The 21863-nt window shown below is 46.9% G+C and overlaps 4 protein-coding genes across 5 annotated transcripts; 2 read left to right on the top strand and 2 right to left on the bottom strand.

Annotated features, from left to right (window-relative positions):
- The first annotated feature begins 416 nt into the window (after window positions 1-416).
- On the top strand, window positions 417-2541 carry LOC4339600 (gibberellin 2-beta-dioxygenase 3-like). Its single transcript, XM_015782928.3, has 2 exons — window positions 417-1322; window positions 1809-2541. Exons 1-2 carry the CDS (start codon window positions 543-545, stop codon window positions 2088-2090), a joined length of 1062 nt encoding a protein of 353 aa, XP_015638414.1. The 5' UTR covers window positions 417-542; the 3' UTR covers window positions 2091-2541.
- Window positions 2542-10838: 8297 nt separating this feature from the next.
- Window positions 10839-14286, bottom strand: LOC4339599 (trihelix transcription factor ENAP2). The gene is made up of 2 exons (XM_015784323.3): window positions 12679-14286; window positions 10839-11272 (listed from the first exon to the last, which is right to left on the bottom strand). Exon 1 carries the CDS (start codon window positions 13735-13737, stop codon window positions 12697-12699), a length of 1041 nt encoding a protein of 346 aa, XP_015639809.1. The 5' UTR covers window positions 13738-14286; the 3' UTR covers window positions 10839-11272; window positions 12679-12696.
- A 2306-nt stretch (window positions 14287-16592) lies between these two features.
- LOC4339597 (tubby-like F-box protein 10) lies at window positions 16593-20860 on the bottom strand. 2 transcript variants are annotated; one of them, XR_010741214.1, is made up of 6 exons: window positions 20456-20819; window positions 19713-19800; window positions 18997-19126; window positions 17659-18227; window positions 17181-17305; window positions 16593-17090 (listed from the first exon to the last, which is right to left on the bottom strand). XR_010741214.1 is itself a non-coding variant. In NM_001420877.1 (4 exons), the coding sequence occupies exons 1-4, from the start codon at window positions 20717-20719 to the stop codon at window positions 17651-17653; spliced, it is 1059 nt and encodes a 352-aa protein (NP_001407806.1). In that variant the 5' UTR covers window positions 20720-20860; the 3' UTR covers window positions 17299-17650. The 2 variants fall into 2 exon arrangements, 1 of the variants encoding a protein (NP_001407806.1); NM_001420877.1 differs by lacking the exon at window positions 16593-17090 and having other exon boundaries at window positions 17299-18227; window positions 20456-20860.
- On the top strand, window positions 16622-17295 carry LOC4339598 (uncharacterized). The gene is made up of 2 exons (NM_001420878.1): window positions 16622-16880; window positions 16985-17295. Exons 1-2 carry the CDS (start codon window positions 16757-16759, stop codon window positions 17098-17100), a joined length of 240 nt encoding a protein of 79 aa, NP_001407807.1. The 5' UTR covers window positions 16622-16756; the 3' UTR covers window positions 17101-17295.
- Window positions 20861-21863: the final 1003 nt, after the last annotated feature.

The following is a 21863-nucleotide window of genomic DNA, read 5'->3' as shown; positions in this document are numbered from 1 at the left end:
AAGTGATTCTAGCATTTCTCACATTCATATTAATGTTAATCTAGATTCATTGACATCAATATGAATGTGAGAAATGTTATAATGATTTATATTGTGAAACGGAGAGAGTAGAATAGATGAATATGATGTTTGCATTTTTACCATACGACACATTTTAAAATACGGCATATATTTTTATAAACTTATTGCTAAAAATAAATAGTCAGCAGAAAAAAAATAAAACGTATTGTCTAATAAAGTATTGTGAAACGAACAGATTAATAGCATCTTAATTTACCTTTCACTGCATCTAATATGTCACTTTGAATGTTGCTACTCCGAGCTAGCTAGGTTCATTATGCTTTGCACTAAAGCAGCAAAGCATGCAATGTTAGTTCTGGCTGCCTATATATACGAGGCCATCTGACGAGCAGAACACAAGTGCAAACGTGCAGCAGCAGAGGCAGCAACACCTCCCCTGTTCTTGCTCTGTTTCCTCACTCTGTTGGTACACAACAAAAAGAAGAAGCTTAATTAGGTGGTTTTTGATCTGATCACGCGCCATGGTGGCGATCACGGCGCCGAGCTCCATCGAGCACATCCCGCTGGTGAGGTGCCCCAAGGGCGCCAATGCCGGGCCGCAAGCTGTCATCCCGTGCATCGACCTGTCGGCACCGGGCGCGGCGGCGGCGGTGGCCGACGCGTGCCGCACCCTGGGGTTCTTCAAGGCGACCAACCACGGCGTCCCCGCGGGGCTCGCCGACGCGTTGGAGTCGAGCGCCATGGCGTTCTTCGCGCTCCCGCACCAGGAGAAGCTCGACATGTCCGGCCCCGCCCGGCCCCTCGGCTACGGCAGCAAGAGCATCGGGTCGAACGGCGACGTGGGGTGGCTGGAGTACCTCCTCCTCTCGGCCGGCGCCGCCTCGTCCGGCGGCGCGGCGCTGCCGGCGGCGCTGAGGGCGGCGGTGGAGGCGTACACGGGGGCGGTGAGGGGGGTGGGGTGCAGGGTGATGGAGCTGATGGCGGAGGGGCTGGGGCTGGGGGCGTCGGAGGAGGGGAGGTGCGTGCTGCGGCGGATGGTGGTGGGGTGCGAGGGCAGCGACGAGATGCTGCGGGTGAACCACTACCCGCCGTGCCTCCTCCCGCCGGGCCGCGACCGGGACGAGTGCGGCGTGACGGGCTTCGGGGAGCACACGGACCCACAGATCATCTCCGTGCTCAGGTCCAACTGCACCGCGGGCCTCCAGATCCTCCTCCGCGGAGACTACTCCTCCCCTGCCCGCTGGGTCCCCGTGCCCCCCGACCCCGATTCCTTCTTCGTCAACGTCGGCGACTCCCTCCAAGTACGTACTACGCTACCCGAGAATAGAGTTCTTAAAATCTACAATAGATCTGGTTTAAATAAGAATCGAGGCTAAAAAAATTTTCGGTTTAAAAAGCCCAAGATACTTTTCGATATTTAGTTCCATATTTCTTTACCAGTTTACAACCCGAAACTATAGGGGTTACGAACTGGGAGAAGAGGTATTTTTCAGTAGTATTAGGGCTTATTCACTTTGCTACTATTTTTAACCTTACCAAGTTTTGGTATTACCAAATTTTGATAAGTTTACCAAAATTTTGGGAAGGTTACCAAATTTTAGCAAAATTTCATATGTACTTATTAAAATTTGGTAACAAGCTAAATGTAGCTATTTTTTTATAACTTTGTAAAAAAAAGTAAGGTTGAAAATAGTAGCAAAGTGAACAAACCCTTAGTTGAAATTATTATTGCTCTATGCCTTGTTTTTACTATCATTTTTATTATTAACGTATGTGTGTACGTGTAGGTGTTGACGAATGGGAGGTTCAGGAGCGTGAAGCACAGGGTGTTGGCGCCGGAGGGGGAGGAGTCGAGGCTGTCGGTGATCTACTTCGGCGGGCCAGCGGCGTCGCAGCGGATCGCGCCGCTGGAGCAGGTGATGCGGGAGGGGGAGCAGAGCCTGTACAGGGAGTTCACCTGGGGGGAGTACAAGAAGGCCGCCTACAAGACGCGCCTCGGCGACAACCGCCTCGGCCCCTACGAGCTGCAGCACGCCGCTGCCAACGATGAGGCCGCGACGAAGAAATAAATCGATCAACCCGACGACTGTGAACAACTGTGAAGTGTTACTGTACTAGTGTAGTTAGCTCCGTGGTACTGGTAGCTGTGAATATGATCGAGATCGATCGATCGATCGATCTATCCTTGTGTTGTGTTACTTTTAACCCATTTCTGGTAACTAAAGGCCGCCGTTGCCTTGGCTTGCTTGGCCAGCCCAAAACTGGCACTGGCGAGCTGCCTCCTCCTGCATGCCTCTGCTGTGCAGTAGTGCAGCAGTACTCCTCTGTCCTGGGGTTTTCTGCAGCAGAGCAGTGGAGTGCAGTTCAGTGCAGCGTTGTGCATGTTGTGTAAAATAGCTTGCCGCATGCATATGTGATTATGTGCTGCTCCTGTCGACGCTGCCGCCCCTTTTGTAGCATGGTTTTTACCGGCTGGGCGGTCGGCAGGTGCAGTAGTAGCTAATGATGCTTACTGCGCCATACGAGTGTACCTATATGTGTGCTATATGTGTGCTACCTCCGTTCCAAAATAAGTGCAGTCGTGGATATCTGTGCCCAACGTTTGACCGTTCGTCTTATTTAAAAAATTTATAAAAAATTTAAAAATATTTAGTCACACATATAGGTACTATTTATATTTTATCATCTAATAGCAATAAAAATACTAATCATAAAAAAAATTCAAATAAGACGAACGGTCAAACGTTGAACGTGAATAGTGCAAAACTGTACTTATTTTGGGACGGAGGGAGTATAAACAACTTAAACAAGAATGTGTAGTACTCCCTCCGTCCCACAATATAAGGGATTTTGAATTTTTGCTTATAACGTTTGACCACTCGTTTTATTTAATTTTTTTTTGCAAATATAAAAAACAAAAAGTTGTGATTAAAGTACTGTAGATAATAAAGCAAGTCTCAAATAAAATAAATAATAATTTTAAAATTTTTTGAATAAGACGAGTGGTCAAACCTCGTAAGAAAAACTTAAAATCTCTTATATTATGGGACGGAGGGAGTAACTGTATTATATATGGCTTTTACCTATACTTTCGAAATGTGCACGTCGATCGGTTGGTAATCTTTATGTTATTGGATCTCGTCTTCTGAATGAGGTCACTCTGCGTTCGCAAAAATGAATGAGGTCACTCTGTCGTCGATGAATTCAAGTAATCTTCCGTGTATGGATTCACGGATCCGGCGAATCCGGGCCATCCGAGCATCTCTCGATGTGATTTGGGATCGATGGGAATCACCACTGGCGGCAGGTAGGGGCCCGTGCCTCCCTCTCTCACTCGTGTTCTTGATCTTTTCCTAGGACAAACTTTGCCTGAACGAACGGACCAGAAAAAACGGAACTGATGAATGAGAGCCTGACTTCGATTGATCGGGTAGGTCGGGACTTGTGCCATTAGCTAGCATACTACTGTAGTTGCTAATAAGGCTTATTTGGTTTGAAGCCCAATTTATATCATATCAAAATGTCGGTAGTGTTAAAAAAGCTAGAGAAGTATTGATACTATCAAATTTATTAGAGTACAATTTATAAATTTGATATCAAATCAAACATCCATAAAATATATTAGTAATGAAGTTATCAAAGATTTGGTTAGGCATAGATTGGCCTCAATCAAACAAGCCCATAGATCTCTCTGTAGCTTGTATCATGAGAGACAGGGAAGACTAGTTAATTGGAGTACTCCCTATGTCCTATAATATAAGAAATTTTGAGTTTTTACTTGCATCATTTGACCACTCGTCTTATTAAAAAAAATTGAAATTATTACTTATTTTTTTATGACTTACTTTATTATCCAAAGTATTTTAAGCACAACTTTTTATTTTTTATATTTGCACAAATTTTTTTAATAAGACGAGTGGTCAAACAGTATAAGCAAAAAATCAAAATCTCTTATATTATGGGACGGAGGGAGTAGATACGTACCAGCTAATTATAAGTAGGTAGTCAGCATAGCTGCATAGACTATGGACGACCGATCGACCACCGTCATTTGACCTGGACGACACGAGAGCCAGTAATCACGGGCCAGGTTACGTTGCTTTCGAGTTTCAACGACATACCGGATAAGGCCGTGTGTGCTCGAATCTATTCTCCAAGTGGCAACAGAATATTACTGCATGCAAGCCATAGCGCCATAGCAACAAGTGGAGTTTGTACCATGCTAGCGATGCGTTTTGTACGTCGTGCATGCATCGCCCCGCGGCCCTTTTGTTTCCCATGAATTAATCCATCAGTTCGCAAGCTGGTACTGGCGACTCGTACAACTCACCTGTACACGTACGGCTGTAATGAGATTATTTTGCCTCTTTTGAGATAGGTTACTGCGTGTTCCATTGGGAGTCCGTGTTCCATTCGAATCTCTATCCCTTCCGGTCTACTCTCTCTCCCTCTTGTCCCAAATACTATATGAGTATTCAAATTGTTCCTTATCTTACACCAAGCATTAATTCTCCCATTTTCGATCAACTCACACTTAATGACACGCTATAAATCTATAATTTTTTCGTGAACCTTAATTCTCCTAAATGACGTACAAATGCTTATAGATAAAAACAGAGGGAGTAAGATTTATGTCGTGGCATCATCCTAGAGGTGGTAATTACCAAGCGAGCATCGATCCTAAGGTCTGATTTTAGATAGGTGTGGACGGCGGTCAAGCATAGCGTGTTGTGCTGGATGGCTTCGCGACACTAGGCCGCGTCGGCCAACGGGAAGTTCGACGGTTTGCGGAAGACGGTTGTAGTGCGGCATAGCAGCATCACGACGCATTAGAGGCATGCAGAATGCGACGGCCGACGGCGACGCAAGGGGATTCGAAAAGTTACAGCGAACAACATACACGAAAGTTTAGCACCAGATGGTGGTTGCGATCCGCAGAGGTGAAGATGGTGCAGCGGCGGATAGCACATACTAGTTCCGATTATCCCCTTCCGCGCTCTCGTGCTGTGACGAAAAGATAAGTCACTAATGAAGTTGGAAGCTACTCCCTTCCCTCCGTCCCAAAAAAAACTTAATTCATAGGTTTCCGTGTCTAACGTTTGACCGTTCGTCTTATTTAAAAAATTATGAAAAAAAATTAAAAAGATAAGACGGACGGTCAAACAATAATGTTTTATCATCTAACAATAATAAAAATACTAATAATAAAAAAATTTCATATAAGACGGACGGTCAAACGTTGGACACGAAAACCGAAGAATTCGGTCTTTTTGGGACAGAGGGAGCAAGTCACTAATGTAGGAGGTTTAGAGTTTAAAAACTGTGCATTGTGTTTTTTTATACCCTGTGTAGATATAGAGATTAATAAAAATTCCAAAGAAAAACATGGCGTGGCCATCCAGTTGCATGCGCCGTGGCAAAATCGGTCTCATCACATGGTAGAGTACAGCCTCCCGCACGCGGTACCGGGACACGCGGCCGTCGCGGCCCGGGCTTGCCCTGGTGGACACGGGACGCCCGGCGCCCGCGCGTACGTGGGTCGGGGGTGAGAATTGTATTCGCCCACAGAGTGCGATCTGCCGATCTCCTGTCACCGCGCGGCCCGGAGTGCGCACGGGAAAGATAGCCTGCAGGCTGCAGGTTCGTGTGTACGCCGCACCGCGCGCGCGCGGGGCCTTCGCGCGTCGCGTCGCGTCGGTCGCTGCGGGGGCACGGGGGTTAGGCGCGCGTACGCCCATACCAGATATAGCATCTCGTCTTGTCCCGCCCGTGGATGGGCAATCCTATTGCCGGTTGATTTTTTTACTCCTCTTTTTCTTCCGCTCTTGGTTAATTTGCTGCAATTTCGGAGGCGATTTTGGGAGCTCGATCGATCGATCGGATCGACGTGCACATGCATGCATGCGTTGGTATAAGCTAGGTAGATCGAGGAGGACATGTATGGCTTGAATTTGAATGCACTGTCACGTCGTATCGTATCCCGGGAGGGGAGGGCAGGGCAGGCAATGCTATGCATCAGAGTATCAAGCTGCGCCAGAAACAAGCTCAAGCAATGCAAGTGGGGTGTACTCTGGAGTCTGGACTGCGACAAGAGCCAGATCGAACTTTTCGGTGATCACGACCAACGCCAGAACTTGCGGCCTCTACAATCATTTCGACCCCGTTTAGTCGTCGTCGGTAGAGATTTCTTTCCGGACCTCCTGCCCTAATTTCTCCCACTGATCGACCAGATCTCGTATACTCCCAGTGATCAATGAGCTTAGGGCCTGTTTGTTTTCCAGGGACTTATTCCAAGTTCATGTCACATCGGATGTTTGGATATTAATTTGGAGTATTAAACATACACTAATTACAAAACACATTCCATATCCTTGGACTAATTCACGAGACGAATTTTTTGAGTCTAATTATGTCATGATTTTGACAATGTGATGCTACAGTAAACTTTTTATAATTATAGATTAATTAGGCTTAAAAAATTCGTCTCGCGGATTAGCTCTCATTTATGAAATTAGTTTTTTTATTAGTCTATGTTTAATACTCCAAATTAACGTCCAAACATCCAATGTGACATGGGCTAAAAAGTTTTAGCCCCATCTAAACACCCCCTTAGTGCATGGCGCAACTTGTGGATTGCTAGTCAAATGCACCCAGCATGCATGGGAGCGTAAAAGGTGCATGGTTACTAGAGGTGGAGTACTAGGTAGTAGTGGCAGCGAGTCACATGGGAATAATACCGTTTCCTTGGATTAGGGACGTCATTACTGAAGATGGAGCAGGCAGTCCCCCACCTGAAGATTCACTTTGTCCAGCAAAAGGCACGAATCAGGGGGGCCGCTATCCAAACCGTACAGGATTCCAAACAGTCCAGGCCATGCATGCACCTCCTTTTTCCTAGTAGAAACATAGGAGTAATTCTCAATTTCCCTGCCAATTTCTTACTTAAAAAAATCTATAGTTGGACAGTGTTTCAGAAATGGAGCAGAAAACTGGAATCGGCATAGATTCTACCGACGGAACAACATCCGTAATTATTTCGTTGGATTTTTTTTGTTACATAACGTGAGTTATATTTAGTTTCTACTACACATGTTCGATGACCACAAAACGGCTCAATTTGGATGAATTTTCAGATCAATGACCTTTCCATCCAACATTATTACTCCCGTCATTCTATAATATAAGAGATTTTGAAGAGATGTGATACTTTCTAGGACTGTCAATCTGGATAGTCTCATGTCCAGATTGATAGTCACAGATGTCACGTCCCTCTAAAATAACAAAAGCGAGCAGGCGAGCACGCACATGCATGCGCTGGGGTTGTATATACCGTTTACACCAGCTTAGCAGGATATAGAGTGTACAGATCACTGAGCAGCGAGCATCAGTGACCACAGAAGAGAAGATGGCAGTGGCACACAGAGCGTATCGCTTTCTAACACATTTCTCCGACAGAAAAACAGTTGTAACTGAAAGACGAGCACTGTTCACTGTTCAGTATTATTCACCTCACCAATTAAAAACCATACGAAATCAATCATGCATGCATTCGCATCGTTCAGCTCGTCCGTGATAAAGCTCTAGAGATTTGCCGTGCAGACAATGACCGCTGGCGCCGACGCGTACCATGGTTAGTTTATTGTCAAAAACTGCCGCGAAACCATGGTTAATTTGCTCAAGAAAACTGCCGTGAAAAATGGCTCAGAACCAATAGACGTACTAGGCGGAGAGAATCTCAGGTGCTTATTAGTGCCGTGCTACCGTGTTGTACTAAACTTAAAAGGTGCATAAAAACGTAATGAAAAATATTAAAAGATTTTTTTCACATTTCTTTTGACTTTGTTTTTACACTTTTTAAGTCTAGCAACACTATAGCACAACACTATTCGGTAGCTCCTAAAATTCTCTCGTAATATAAGTAATTAGTACTACATCGAGTATAGGTTGGAGAGACGTCTATGCTATGTATGGTGTGGTGTGAGCAGGGTTTTACGAGGAGGAGCTTATCGCACCTCGGTGTAAGTCCCATAACCGTCCAATTATATCGACGAACAGTAAAAGCCGAAAGAATAATATAAACATTTATATTTTTGTTAAATTCCTTTTGAATTAGGTGGGTTTATCATGATAAAACCGGTTACCGCATTAAGGGAAACCCTTGGGTGCGAGAGGGCGAGGCTGGCACCACCTCGTCTTGTCTGCCTTTGGGGAGCTGCCATGAACCAATGCGAGCAAGCCGCTGTGTACCTGCTCCTGCTGCAGCTGCAGCTAGCGCGCGATTCGATCGATCCCCGGCCGGATCGGATGCTCTCCGGTTTTGTCCCCAGGGGAACAATGCCAGAGAATCTCTGCCGTTCGTGCCAGGTGTAAGTGGCAGCTAGCTGGGATCTCATCTCGTCTCCTCTCCTCTCCTCTCCTCTCCTCTCCCGCTCTAGCTAGCTTTCGCGAATCCGATTGGACTTGTCAATGAAGGAGGCACATCTAGCAAGACTTTTCTTGCCCCCCGATTTCAATTCGATTCATTTCATCTCGTGCTAGCAGGTGTTGGCGTACGTTGGTTTCAGATGAGAGATCGATGCAGCTTGCTAGCTAGCGTTTCTTTTCCCTCGTGGGGTGTATGCATGACATATCAGCATCTCCCATCGATCCCATTCAGTCAGCTACATATCTTAGCGCCAGCCGGGGCCTCCGAGAGTGAAGGTGCGGGTGCATCTCTCTTCTATATATCTCTCTGTAACACATGGATTTTGTTTACACCTAAATTTAACACCTATGAACGAAATATAAGAAAATTATCAAAGTTTAGAAAGTGTTGGGTTTCCTTCACAGAGCTGCGATTGTATTTGTTGACTTATATCACAAAAAGTTACCAACAGTTTTATACACGGTCCCGAGCGAGCGATAGCTAGCTAGTAGCTATACTGGTTGAGGTCCTAGCTTGCTGCATGAGGTGCAGGACCGATATATGCCAGAGACAACGAAGGGTGACCAACGTCTACTACAACATTCTACAGGACACATGTTAATCGTGAGGAAGGATGTGTGCGTGTATGTGTTGTCAGAATAAAGCAGTGCTAGCTATATACTACTAGCACATATGCAGTTGTCCAAAATTCGTTGGAAAAAGAATATAAACAGTACAGCCCTATGATCTGGAGAGTTAGCTAGCTAGCCAGCCAGCTCTCTGGAACATCATCCTTAGCCGGACCACAACAAAAAATTTCTCAAGTGATGGAGCTGATTGGGCAGGATCGCATGAAACCCGTGTAACACGTACACACAGCGCAGCAGTACTGCAACATAACTTGCAGCAAAAAGCAGAGATCGATCCTGGTAGGGTACAAGCAGTTGTTTGCAATTTTTTTCGAACGCGCAAAATAATTACACGTCAATATATTAGAATAAAAAAAATATCTTTTTTTCTATGCCAAAGAAAAGGAAGAAAAGAAACAAAAACTGCAGCTAGACAAAAAGGAAAGAGAAACTACTGAGGATAAAAGGGTTGAGGCCCAGTTGTTTGGTTGACGCAGCCCGCCAGAAACTGGAATGGCCTTGTAGCCCGCGGCCCCACGCGGCCTGGCTGGCCGAGCCGGCCTCTGTCCAAACGCACGGTCTCGTGTGCATCTCTCGCGCGATTCGCCGGCCCGCGCGTATAGCAACCTCCCACCCACCAACCAGGCCACCGTTTTCTTCGGCCCCTCCCGGCTCCCGTGTCGTGCCGGGCGCGGACGGCAGCAACACGGCACATTACCATCACTTCCCCGCGTGTTGCCCCGCGCCGACCGGCGACCGCTGTGTGTGGCGGTGTCCCTCTCCCTACCCGCTCACGTCTGTCCAGACGTCCAGTCCACTCACCGCCACCTGCTGCCGGCGTCGGTGGCTGATCTTAAACCATAGTGCTGACACGCTGGTGTCGCGATGTATGGTGCTGATATTTTTCCTGGCCACAGTGTCATCTTTTTCCTGGCTGCTAGCCTGCTACGCTGCTCTTGGTTTCTTTCCTCCTGGCTCTGAGCACGTATCGGAGCTCCTGCCGCTCTCAACTCTGAGCACACTTTCAACAATACCAAAACTTAATAAAGATATAAACTACATACATTTCAACCATTGTTGCCTACTCTTAAAACTCTTATCAAAATTTGATAAAGACAACAAATCATATGAAGACAATGCTACCAAATTTTAAAATGTTGATTCAGACAACAAAGTGAATAAGCCCCATATCTTCTTGTTATAAAATCCATTGAAGATTTCACCAACGTAACGATGAAACAAGAACTGAGAATGAAACAAATGCAAATATTATAACTGCCGGCTGGGGTATGAAACAGACTTAAAAAGAGCCCAGCTATCGTTTGAACAGAAACAAGACGAGTTAACTGGGAGCAGCGGAGCACATGCACAGGGCGACTAGCAACGAAGCAAATTCAGATCAGTAACAGTTTTTGGCTAAGCCCTTGTTTAGTTCCAAACTTTTTCTTCAAACTTCCAACTTTTCCATCATATCAAAAACTTTTCTATACACACAAACTTCCAACTTTCCGTCTCATCGTTCCAATTTCAACCAAACTTTAAATTTTGATGTGAACTAAACTCACCCTAAAGGTGAGTGGCAATTGAGGGAGCCAGAACATCCACAAACTACTACTCCTCCCTCCGTCCTATAATATAAGGGATTTTGGTTGGATATGACATATTAGGATGTGTTTCATTCACCTAAAATCCTTTATATTATGCAACGGAGAGTATATATTATAACCAATAACTTCAACTGTTATCGTTTGGTCGCTTTATATCCACAGCAAAACGCTTCAAAATTACTCTTGCAAAGAAAATGCCAAATTATATCCAATAGCTGTTTTGATGTTGTGTCAACGCAACATCAGGGGCTTATACACGATTACTGTTGCAGAATGCTCCCAGAACTTCCGCAGAAAGTTGCTACTCCTACACGATTCAAGGCGATCAACAACGACAGGGAAAGATTGCAACACCTTTTGTCGATACACTTTTTTTTAAGAAAGAAAAATAAAACAGGAGGTCAGAGTTACATGCCTAAAATGTCAATAAAACAATAGGTAAACAGATTAACAACCCACAGGCACCAATGTCAACATTGCTTTACACTAGGAACTTCTAGTCTTCAATTTCCATATACTACCAGGCTACGAACTACAATGAATCGCTGCCAAGTGCCAAACCAGTCTTCCCATGGTCAGCAAGGCCATCTAATGAACTTCACACTGATAATCTGCACCAAAAAAAAAAGGGGAAACATTAAGCAATCAATCGTGCTAGTAAATAGTAATGACCAAATGGGTGCCTTCATCACGTGCAACAAGAAGAACATGATCCATTTCAATAGATTAAGCATTTTCAACAGTTTCAACAGACAAGTCAAACAGACCCCTAGAGTCTGGAAGTCTATTTTATCTTTACCTGCAAGATTCAATTTATGGTATCACTCTTGCATTTATCACTTGTTACTATATTGGTTTAAATTTTATCCAGCATCTTCAAGTTGTAGTGACACTTTACAGGAATAGTAGAACACAATGGAGTTCAACCAATGATCAACAAAGCTCCTCACGGAATCATAAGATAGCCGAGAAATATGGATGCTCAAAAAGAACAGACATAAAAACATATGTAATAGAACCTGTCCATTCCGATATGTCTAACAGAAAACACACAATACATACTAACAAAGGTCTCAGCACCAATTTAACAGAGATAGACTAGCAATAACATATCCAATGTGGCTTGTATCTACTATTCCAGGGCCAAGGGTATGAATTATGAAATATTCCATCATGAACAGGCCAGGTTGTCGGTAAAAGTCTCTAGCGTTCATGTGATAATTTTGTCTGTTGGAAAAAATAACTTCAAATCTACAAACCAACACACCAATCTCTGCACAACTGTCAAATCAAACTTTTCCAAATTGTGTTGTAACAGGAAAATAGGTTTTACTATGCAATCTAATCTACCACACCAGTACAGACATTGAAAAGTAACAGGCGTAGCACATACTTGAGCTCAAATGTTTGTTGTCAAACCATGCATATGGAAAATGCACCATTCAAAGCCACTAACACACTAGCATAAATGCATATATGTTCATGAGTTATTAAGCCCAATCAAGTTGCACTTGACCTTGCTTCAACCTTAGCGAACCTAGGCAATCTTGTTCAAGTTTGTTTACTCATTACTAAGGATGATAGATAATATATCATCAGGACATTTGTATTTACCAAGATAGATGAAAATGCCAAAAGACCAAATATGTGTCATGCTATCATTCATGATTGGATTAATGATACAAAATCTAACAATTAGAGCAGCTCACTACCAGGAACAAATGCAATGTTAAACTTCTAACTATTGAAATTCAATTGCATACGGGGATTATATGGGGGGATTAAAAATCCTGGCCCAGACACATAATATTCACAAAAACAACCTTTCCTGAAGCATACCAATCTTATCATCAATCAATAAAAACATCATTTCACAGCATCCCCATCCCACAGGACTATATGCCAGCAAATCCAAAGCACATATATATAACTACAGCTTTATAATATTATAACTGAACAATTATCTATTATCCACAACAACATTAATTGAAAACAAAAATGCTAGGTCGGTTTTTACCTCAACATCTCCTCAGCATCATATGTAGGTGGAGGTGGAGAGGAAAGGCAGCGCAGCGACAGAGGAAACCAATTCCGCTGCGCCAATACCATCGGGTGCAGTCCCTGCATGCTTCTTGATGCGCTTTGCCCTGGCAAGCTTGACATGTGCATCCACAAAGTTCTCCATGCGCTTGACCTCCAACTGCTTCAGGAAGTCTATTCGCTGCCGCTCAATCTCCAGTGCCTGCTTTTGCTTCGCACTCTCCACACGCTCATACATCTCCGCAAATGCCTCGATCGCCCTTGCCAGCTCCCTGAAACCACCATCAACTTCCTGACGGCTGCGCTTGTTGCTATTGCCGGAGCGCGATGACACAGATTGCGACGGTGACCGCTGCGCGTTGTGATTGTTGTTATCGCCAGGGCCTTCAGAGTCCTCCGAATCAGACACCGCGGCAGCGGCTGCAGCCGCGGCCTCCTGCTGGATAAGAGCGGCGGCGGGGAGCGGAGACCCGCGACGGTAGCTGGGCAGCGGCAACGCCATAGGAGGCGGCGGAGAGGGCGACGGCGAAGGCGAGGGGGGCTTCCTCACCGCGGAAGGATGGATGGGCATGGCGAAGTAAGGGGGCGGCGGCACCGGCGACGGCGACGGCGAGGGCCTCTTGGAGGCGGAGGCGGAGAGGGTGGGCCCGACGAGGCGGTCGAGCTCGGGGAAGAAGGACCAGGTGGATGGCATGACGCGGGCGCGCTCCGCCTTGTACTTCTTCTTGAGGGTGTCGACGCGGTTCTTGCACTGCACGTCGGTGCGCGGCGGGCGGCGGCGCGCGGCCGCCCCGCGCCGCGAGTTGACGGCGTCGGCCACCTCCTGCCACTGCTTCTGCCGCAGGTTCCCCCGGTTGAGCTCGACGTAGCGGCTCCCCCACGCGCGGACCAGCGCCTCCGTCTCGCCCTCGCTCCAGCAATCCTCCCTGTACGGCAGGTTAGGGTTGGGCGGCGGCATCCTCAACCCCCCACCTCCTCCCCCGGACGACGCCGCCGCCGCCGCAGCCGCCGCCACGGCCATCTCCCTCACCTCCATCCCCCTCCCCCTCTCAGATCTCCCAAACACGAAACCCTAGGTAGGCGACGAGACGAGACGACGGACGGAGTGGTGGTGGCGTGAATCGTGGGGCGGTGAGGGTTGGAATAAAAGGACACAGCACGGCGGGGGTGGGGCGCCGGCCGAGAGAGGGAGGGGGCGTCACGCGCGTCACACGTGACCGGCGAGGCATCTCGTGGGGTGTGTGGGTGTGACCGGATCGGAGACGTGCCGCCGTTGGATGAGTTTGACCGGGTAACCGGCGAAAGCAGCGTTGGCTGGCGAGGAGGAGGTTTGGGATAAAGACAGGGCGCGGCACGGCACGGCAACCCAACCCACCGGGGTCCGGAGACCGGACGGGGCGGAATACGGTGGCGGCCGCGCGAAATTACGCGGCTGCCCACGCTGCGCTGCGCGCGGTGTGTGTCAGGCGGGCGTGGGATTGCGGGTGCGCTGAGGTGGTCGCCGTTGGTCGGCTTTGCGTTGCGTCTCGTACTCTCGTCTCGTTCGTTCGGCTTGGGCGCCGAAAGAGGAGGAGAGAGAGAGACTGAGACACCGAGGAGGGAGAAGGCCGCGAAGAGGGGGTGGGTGGGTGAGGTGGTGTGGGCCCCACCGGCGCGCTGGGGAGGCGGGCAATTATTGTTGTCTCCATCGAGCGGTGGCGAGACCTGCCCGGAAAAGTGGACGGGGTGACGGACGGACGGCAGCGGCGTGCACCCCAAGGCCGGCTACTACTTCTCCTCGTTCCGTTCGTAGCTGACACAAGATTGGACGAGCGAGCACCTCTCGCCTTTGGCGAGGTCGTCGTCGTCGCGGCGAACGAACAATCGTTGAAATCAAGGTACTATAGCTGTACAGGAAACGCGAGGGAAAAAAACGAGCAGCACGTCGTGGTGGTGGGGGTGGCTTGGCCGGAGTCAAGTAGAGCGGCCGTGTGCGTACGCACGCACGTCGGTACGCCACATCAGATCCCCGTCCGTCCGTCCTCCCGTGTTCGCGCGCGGGGTCGCGTCGCGGCCGTGGACGGCAGGGCAACCGCGTGTTCGCAGGGTCGTGACCACGACGTGGCGCTCTCCTCTCCTCTCTCCTGCCGCGCCCGCGACGCGCCCCGGTGGCCAGGCTAGGCCATGCGACGCGCATTGAATTGGACGACGAGGCTGGCTTGGCTGGCTGTCACGCACTACACCAGGCACGAGCCGAGGCGGCCGGCCAACCGGACGGCACGGGCGAGCGCGCGTGGACTTTGGAACCACCACCACCACCGGCGCGGCGCGTCGCGTCGCATCGGATTCGATCGGGCCCGGGACCGGACGGGCGCCGCGAGTAACGCTTGCTTGCGCCGTACCCCACCCACCCCCACGCCGCACGCCCATCAATTCCTGGCCGGCCGCGCCCGGTACCGACTACTACTACCGACACGTCGCCCGCCCGTCGCCTTGCCGTTGCCTTTAGTCTACTCTTCCCCCGCATTTCTGCCCGCCCTGCCGGCCCTTCGCTTGTGGTACTACTCCATCCGCGCGTATGCATGCATCTACCACGCTGGAACTTGGTTTCCTTTCTGTTTTGGAAGCGCATGTCAACCATCACCAACCACTATCTTCACGAGAAAACAGTATTTAAGAGATACTTCTATGCTCAGAGCATAATAGTGATTTACACTGATCTTAAAGCGGTTCGGCAATTCTGGAACCTTTTGTATTGTGTGCGTAGGTTGTTCGGTTTTTTGCTTTCATACGAGTAACGTGAGCCCTGAAGGGGCGGAGGACGCATTGCCACCGCGCGCGCGCGAGAGGCCGGGCAGAGGCAGAGACCTCACGCGCTACGCGTTGCATCTCATTCTCGCGCGCAGGGGGCTTCGCTTCGCTTTGCCCCGGAAGAGCCGCAGGATTTCCTGCGTAATCCAAGGGAGGACCGGCCGCTGGCTGCTACCGTGCTCGCTATGACCTACTCCAGCTACTCCCAGGCTACAGGCCATGCCATGGACGAGTGCCCGGACCGGACGACAGCGAGCGGCAGCTAGCTACACACTAGTACGTAGTTACTGTAGTCCCGCGTCGCACGGCATCCGGCCGGCCTCTCCTAACTCCGCCGGTTGGCGGGCGGGTCGGTGGACGACGCATCAACCGCGCACGTCCTTGCGTTGGCCCGACGAGTGCCTGCCCTGCAAAGCTTGCAAAGGGTTCACCGATCCTCGTACCAAATTAAAATCCGCTCACTAGCAGCATAATCAGATTTCGTGGAGCCTATCGATAAACCAATAAAAACCGATAAAATCTAAAAAAAGATTTAGATAATGGAAATGGATTACATCTCCGGTCTCTCCATGTGAAAAATCCAAATAAATTTGATTAAAAAGATATAATTCAGTTTTATTTTTTGAACTTGACTGAAAAACTAAGTGGTTTGTGTTTCTCACCCGCTCTGAAAAGTCCTGATTTTGCGAAATCCAAACCGGATTTCACTAAAATTGTGGATCTGCCTGCAACTAGTAGGCTGGAAATGAAGCATGATCAGTAGGGAAAACTGATGCACCTTCAGTAACCGTTCGGGCAGTGGGCCGCGCGAAACCCAGCACTCAGCACTCAGATCATCTGCATTTTACAGTGGTCTTAGCACTGAGTACAATCAAGGGAGCTCCTGCCAATGCATATGCAGGTTTTACGGTACGGCATCCATGTGTGCAAATCATCATCCGCATGCAAGGGTCAGATCGCTCTCCCAAGTCAGTGAAGGTCACAGTGAACCTTTTCCGGTTCATAATTGCCCGGCTAGCCGCCGGGAGTCCGGTCTAAGTCGCCGGGTCTGACTCTGACCAAGATGTTCGACCTCGACATCTGACTGCAGGACAATCAATATATCTTTGGACCAACCCAATGAATGAATTGAACTTGATAACATATCCAAGCTAGGATTAGGAGTATATAAAACAGCATCAATGTGAGACTTCTCACAAGTCACAACCCCGCCTGAACTGAATCTAGTGTAGTGAAGACAGGAGTGGCTAAACTGCATCCCGGAAATGCTTGGGAGGAAGAAAGGATCGTCGTCCAGGTTGAGTGATCCCATCAACACGACTGTCACTACTGATAACGGCCAGGAAATGGCTGCTTCGCATTTCATCTCGCAGCAGGCTTCACAGCTCGGTAGGTTCAAACCCCCGCTTCAAACTTTCAATGGACGTTTACATTGTTCCCGGCGTAAGTTGAGCGATAAGAGAGACTCATAGTTCTTCTCTCCTCTTTGTCAGATGAGGCTGCGAGGAAGAGACTGCAAAGAATGAACGAGAGGCTGAAGTTGCTGGAGATGCAGATGGAAACACTGGAGGCTGGCGTCGCGAAGGCGAGCAATGACTCCTACGAGTAGAGATGTTTAGCAATCTTTGTTATAGACACCAGGTTTGGTGACATGCAAGCAAAATTAGATGATAGCTTGAGTAGTTTTACCTGAACTTGCAGCAAATCACCGTCACCTCGTTGTAGAATTCCGGATCTGTTTCAGGTTTCAGCGCTTCAGTTTTGTTCTTTCACTACGAGCCAATAAGCTTTAGTGCAGATGTCATTCAAGTTTTCTGCCAGAAGGAATTTACAGAATTTGAACCATAACAGCCGCCATGATGATATATAACTCTGGTTATTGTTCACTTTACAACAGTATAAAAAATGATGGACTTTCTCGGACAACAATAGATGGACAAGGGCATATTTACATTAGTCCCTCTTTGATTGATTTCAAAACACAGGCTGAGCCTGATTTTTTTTTCTTCGCCTCGACTAATGGTACGTTTCTAGTAAATAAATACAGATGCAGTACCATGATGCAAACCAAAATAAAAGATGGCCATGGTAGCAGCCCAATAGAAGAGCTTCAGCAGAATTGACCAATGAAGTATGCAACCACGCTGTGACATGATTGTTTACTCACAAGCTAGTTTAGTACCGAAGCTGCTAAGGCAGATGGCGAAAGCCTGAAACGCCGAGAGAGGTTGGCGGTAATCCATAGTGAAGATATTGCTGTCAACTTTCCCAAACTGCAGGATAACTGTTTCCTCGTCTCCAACGCTATCTGGATGGCTGGGGTCAGCTGTGGCCACAAGCTGGAAATTCTTCACGGATGCAACTGTCACTCGCCCATGAAAGTTTAAGCACCAGCACTGCAAGTGCTCATGCCAGCGGGGAGCTTTGTTCCTTAAGACAGTGGTTCCTGTGCACCTCAAAGATTTTGTCTTGAGGGAATTCTCCCAGGTTTCTTGAGTTGAAGGGCATTCCATTGTGCAAAACATCCTCCTAGGTCCCCTAGATTTAAGAAGGTTGTATTTGTATGAGATCTGCCCAACATTGAAGTTGCCTGCCGATATTTGGGGGCAGATCCGTCTACTTCCAAAACGGTGGGTACTTCCAAAACGCTGGCTAGATCGAGTGCTTGATGTTTTTGCATCATCGTATGGCGGCTGGTTGTCATATATCTTGAAATTTGTCCCCCAAAAATCAGACCTAAAAATGGTGCAGCAGAAACACAATCAGGTCAAAGAGGAAATAATAAATGCAATGGAAGTGCGTCAAACTGAACATAAGAAGCACTTCTCCAAACTGTTATCGCCAAGAAATAGAAAGAGAAGACAGTAATATGACAATGCATGATCATTTTAAACTACTTAATGTAAATTCCAAGCAAGTAGCAACTGTTGGTTTAAGTACCAATCCAGATTCCACAACACCAATAAGGACATGTAAGAGAGATAACATGAAAGACTTGCATATGCTATTCCTGAGAAAGACTTGCACATACAGATACAGCGCTTCCATGCATAAGCCTGCCGTGCTGTAAGTTGTAAACTTCGGAAGCGTTGTACAGGAGCTTTAAGCTCCTGTAGCGGAAGCGTTGTAAAGGAGCTTTAAGCTCCGAAAGCTTTGTAACAGATGCTCCTTTTCCCCCTTCTTAATAAACTTCGGCCAGCTTTGCCAGCCAGGTGAAAAGTTTCCCTTTTCAAGTCTTCACCCCAAGAGCTAAGGTGAAATATAGGTACTTTTCCCACAATCATGTACAGAACGTACAATAGTCCCAGCACAGTAATACCAATAAATTTCTAGATCATGTATTAATGAATTGGTACCACCTATTAATTACACTTACTAAATAGTATTTAGAAGAATGTTTATGTGCCTGTTTCTTGGTAGAAAAAGACAACAGAAGAAAACACATGGAGCAAGTGAGCAAGAGCAATGGAAGGTAAATGATAACTACAGGATGCGCGAAAGCTACCTCAGTTTCCCCACATATGCATTGCTTCCTTGTGACAGGTCATCAGCATCAAGGGAAATAACATACTCTGTGTGGGGCCCCCTCCTAAACCTTCTAGCGGCCATGAGAAACTTCCCTTTATCCATGGTACCTGTTGAACATGAAATAAATAGATAATCAGCAAAGCATGTCTCATGAAAAATCCCATTTATCATGGAAATCAGGAAAGAATATCCAAAATTATCCAATATATGTCTGCTTATCCAGCTTGTGCACATGATGTCGTATTGAATTATAAATATCACAAATGCACTGCAAACAAAGCATAGAAACTTGGCAGAAATAGAACTAGCAACATAACATTTGATATAAGAGGAATCAAACAGGCAAGCAGGTACACATGTGACTGCCAATAACTAGTGAGTAGTGACATCAGCAGCAGACAGGAGCCATACAAACGTATTATGTGTAAGCTCTCAAGTCATTGAAGAATGTACAAAGCAATTCAAATACAAGATGATTCAGTGGCAATAAACTTTGTATACAGGCATTAAAAAACCTGGCTAAAGCTGATGCAGGGACAAGGGAAAACTATTCCAACCACATGTGAACCTAACAAACCAGATTGAGTCATAATACATGGTGTTTCAAATTGAAGTAGCAGTAAGTGAAAAACGATAATGCTTCAGGTCATTAAGGAAGCACTTGCATGTTTGGATTATGCCTTAGAAACATACCATTCAACAAGCCTAGGTAAAGATAGAACATAGATTTCTTCTTGTTTCGCTTGACGAAGCACTGGATTGGGAAGTCCTTAGGGCCTGGCTGCTCAAACAACATGGAATGGAGCAAAATGGTGTCAGCACTGGATATATAACTGACCAAAAGTGCAAATGCAGATACCTCAAACCCACTCTTCAAGTTGTAAGAACTGTACAAATATCCACATAGCTTATAGCTAATGAGCTAAATATGTGCTACGCTATTCAACCCCCCCCCCCCCCAAAAAAAAAAAAGAGAGAGAGAGACTAGATAATCCTTCAGCGTGCCACATAACGAAGATTATAGGCACAAACCTGTAACTACTGTCCTAATAGGCACTAAATCTGGTCAGAACTGAACTTTCTGCATAATCATTAGTCACCTAATATTAGTGACCACATTGGAACTTAAAAACAGAGATATAAAGCATACATTTCCCAATTGCAAGTTTCTTCCCTACTCCTACATACTAGCAAATTTATTAAAACTTAAAACTAATATTCTATTTCTCATTCCCAAATCCTATTCGAACCCCAGACCAAATACCGGATCGGTGGAGTACTAGTGTACACACAGATTATAGACCATATCGATCCCAATCTGATCTGCCAAAAATCCTACTTCACAAAACTGGTATTTCTGCAACCCTGCAATGAATGAGCCCTAGCACCAAATAGTACTAAGCTAATTAAATCAACGCCTAAGCAAGGGGCCACACCTGCTTGAGCGATGACGGGAAGGTGATTCTGCCGGACTCGGGGAGCGGCCGCACGACGGCCGCCGCGGCCTCGCGCCACCGGCGGCAGACGCACGCGCACGACACGAGGTCCTTCCGCGCGGGCCACCGCTCGCCCCCCGACGCCTCCACGCGCCGCACCACCTCCTCCACGAGCTCCGGCAGCAGCCCGCCCCACCTGCCCTCCTCCTCCCCCTCCCCCTCCCCCACCGCCGCCTCCTCCCTGGGCTCCCGAACCGCCGCCATCTCCTCTCTCCTCTCCCTCGCGCGCCGTGTGCTCGGAAGAAGCACTCCTCCTCCGCTTGTCTCGGAGAAGCGAAGCGGATCTGCGAGTGGTGTTTGGCTTGGCTGCGGGCTGCGGTACGCGCGGTTTTTGTAGCGCAATTTTGACGGTTTCGTCTTGCGCTTCTAGAAATCCTGGACTGGTACGGGCGCACTCTCTGGTTTGTGTTTTTGCTCGTTGGCCCGGACCGAGACATGTCGACGGCCGTTGGATTCGAGGAATGGACGTTGCTAAAGATATGGTAATTAAAAATTAAAAAAAGTTAAAAGTTGCTGATTAATTTTTTTTTACTTTTAAGATATGGTAATTAAAAATTTGCTACTCAAAGTCTATAATGTGTGTCCTTATGTGTCCATGGGTCTAGTTGTAAATTCTTAATTATTATTTCATCCGTTTCACAATGTAAGACTTTCTAGCATTGTCCATATTTATATAGATATTAATGAATATATATATATAATAATGTCTAGATTCATTAGCATCTATATGAATGTGGACAATGCTAGAAAGTGTTACACTGTGAAACGGGGGAGTATATGTATAAGAGTAGCAAAAGTTAAATATCTTGTAGTGACCACCTCGGATGCTCCCGATGAGAGTTTTCAAGAAATTCAAAATTTACTAGTAGTAGTATGTGAAATGTACAAGTCCGTTTTAGATGTTTGAAACGGCTAATTAACCGCACGTAAAACAATATATAATCAATTAAGTATTAATATATAAAAGTTTGATAAATTTTCTAAATAACTTATATATAAAAGTTTTCTCACCGTTTAACCGTTTGAAAAATGTGCCAACGAAAAATAAGGAGTAACTAAGCTACAATAGCGGAAAAGAACATAGCCTTAAATGTATGGATTTCATTTGAATTTTATTAGCTAAATTTTCTACTACTTTCGTTATAGAATATAAGAATCTATATAGAATATGACAATTCCTATTACTATAAATCTGGGTATGAAACATGGTTTGAGCTCTTTTCAAGATCCACTGTGCTAGGAGGCTGGATGGCAACACGATGGAATTGTGCAGTGAAAGAGAGAGGGGTCAACCTCATACTCCACTTACATCTTCGCTCCGTGCAGCTGGCGGCCAGCTGCTGGCCCC

This window comes from Oryza sativa, chromosome 5 (genome assembly GCF_034140825.1).
Source record: "Oryza sativa Japonica Group chromosome 5, ASM3414082v1".
NCBI classification, from domain to species: domain Eukaryota; kingdom Viridiplantae; phylum Streptophyta; class Magnoliopsida; order Poales; family Poaceae; genus Oryza; species Oryza sativa.
This window is presented reverse-complemented; position numbering and strand designations above follow the sequence as displayed.

Excerpts from the sequence above, each read along its gene's own strand:
- LOC4339600 (XM_015782928.3), top strand. The coding sequence starts at position 543 with ATGGTGGCGATCACGGCGCCGAGCTCCATCGAGCACATCCCGCTGGTG. Across the intron at positions 1,323-1,808 it reads ACGTCGGCGACTCCCTCCAA|GTGTTGACGAATGGGAGGTT; the intron begins GTACGTACTACG and ends GTGTACGTGTAG.
- LOC4339599 (XM_015784323.3), bottom strand. The coding sequence starts at position 13,737 with ATGGAGGTGAGGGAGATGGCCGTGGCGGCGGCTGCGGCGGCGGCGGCG.
- LOC4339598 (NM_001420878.1), top strand. The coding sequence starts at position 16,757 with ATGCTTGGGAGGAAGAAAGGATCGTCGTCCAGGTTGAGTGATCCCATC. Across the intron at positions 16,881-16,984 it reads GCAGCAGGCTTCACAGCTCG|ATGAGGCTGCGAGGAAGAGA; the intron begins GTAGGTTCAAAC and ends CCTCTTTGTCAG.
- LOC4339597 (NM_001420877.1), bottom strand. The coding sequence starts at position 20,719 with ATGGCGGCGGTTCGGGAGCCCAGGGAGGAGGCGGCGGTGGGGGAGGGG. Across the intron at positions 19,801-20,455 it reads TCCCGTCATCGCTCAAGCAG|CCAGGCCCTAAGGACTTCCC; the intron begins GTGTGGCCCCTT and ends TTGTTTGAGCAG. Across the intron at positions 19,127-19,712 it reads TTACCTAGGCTTGTTGAATG|GTACCATGGATAAAGGGAAG; the intron begins GTATGTTTCTAA and ends CATGTTCAACAG.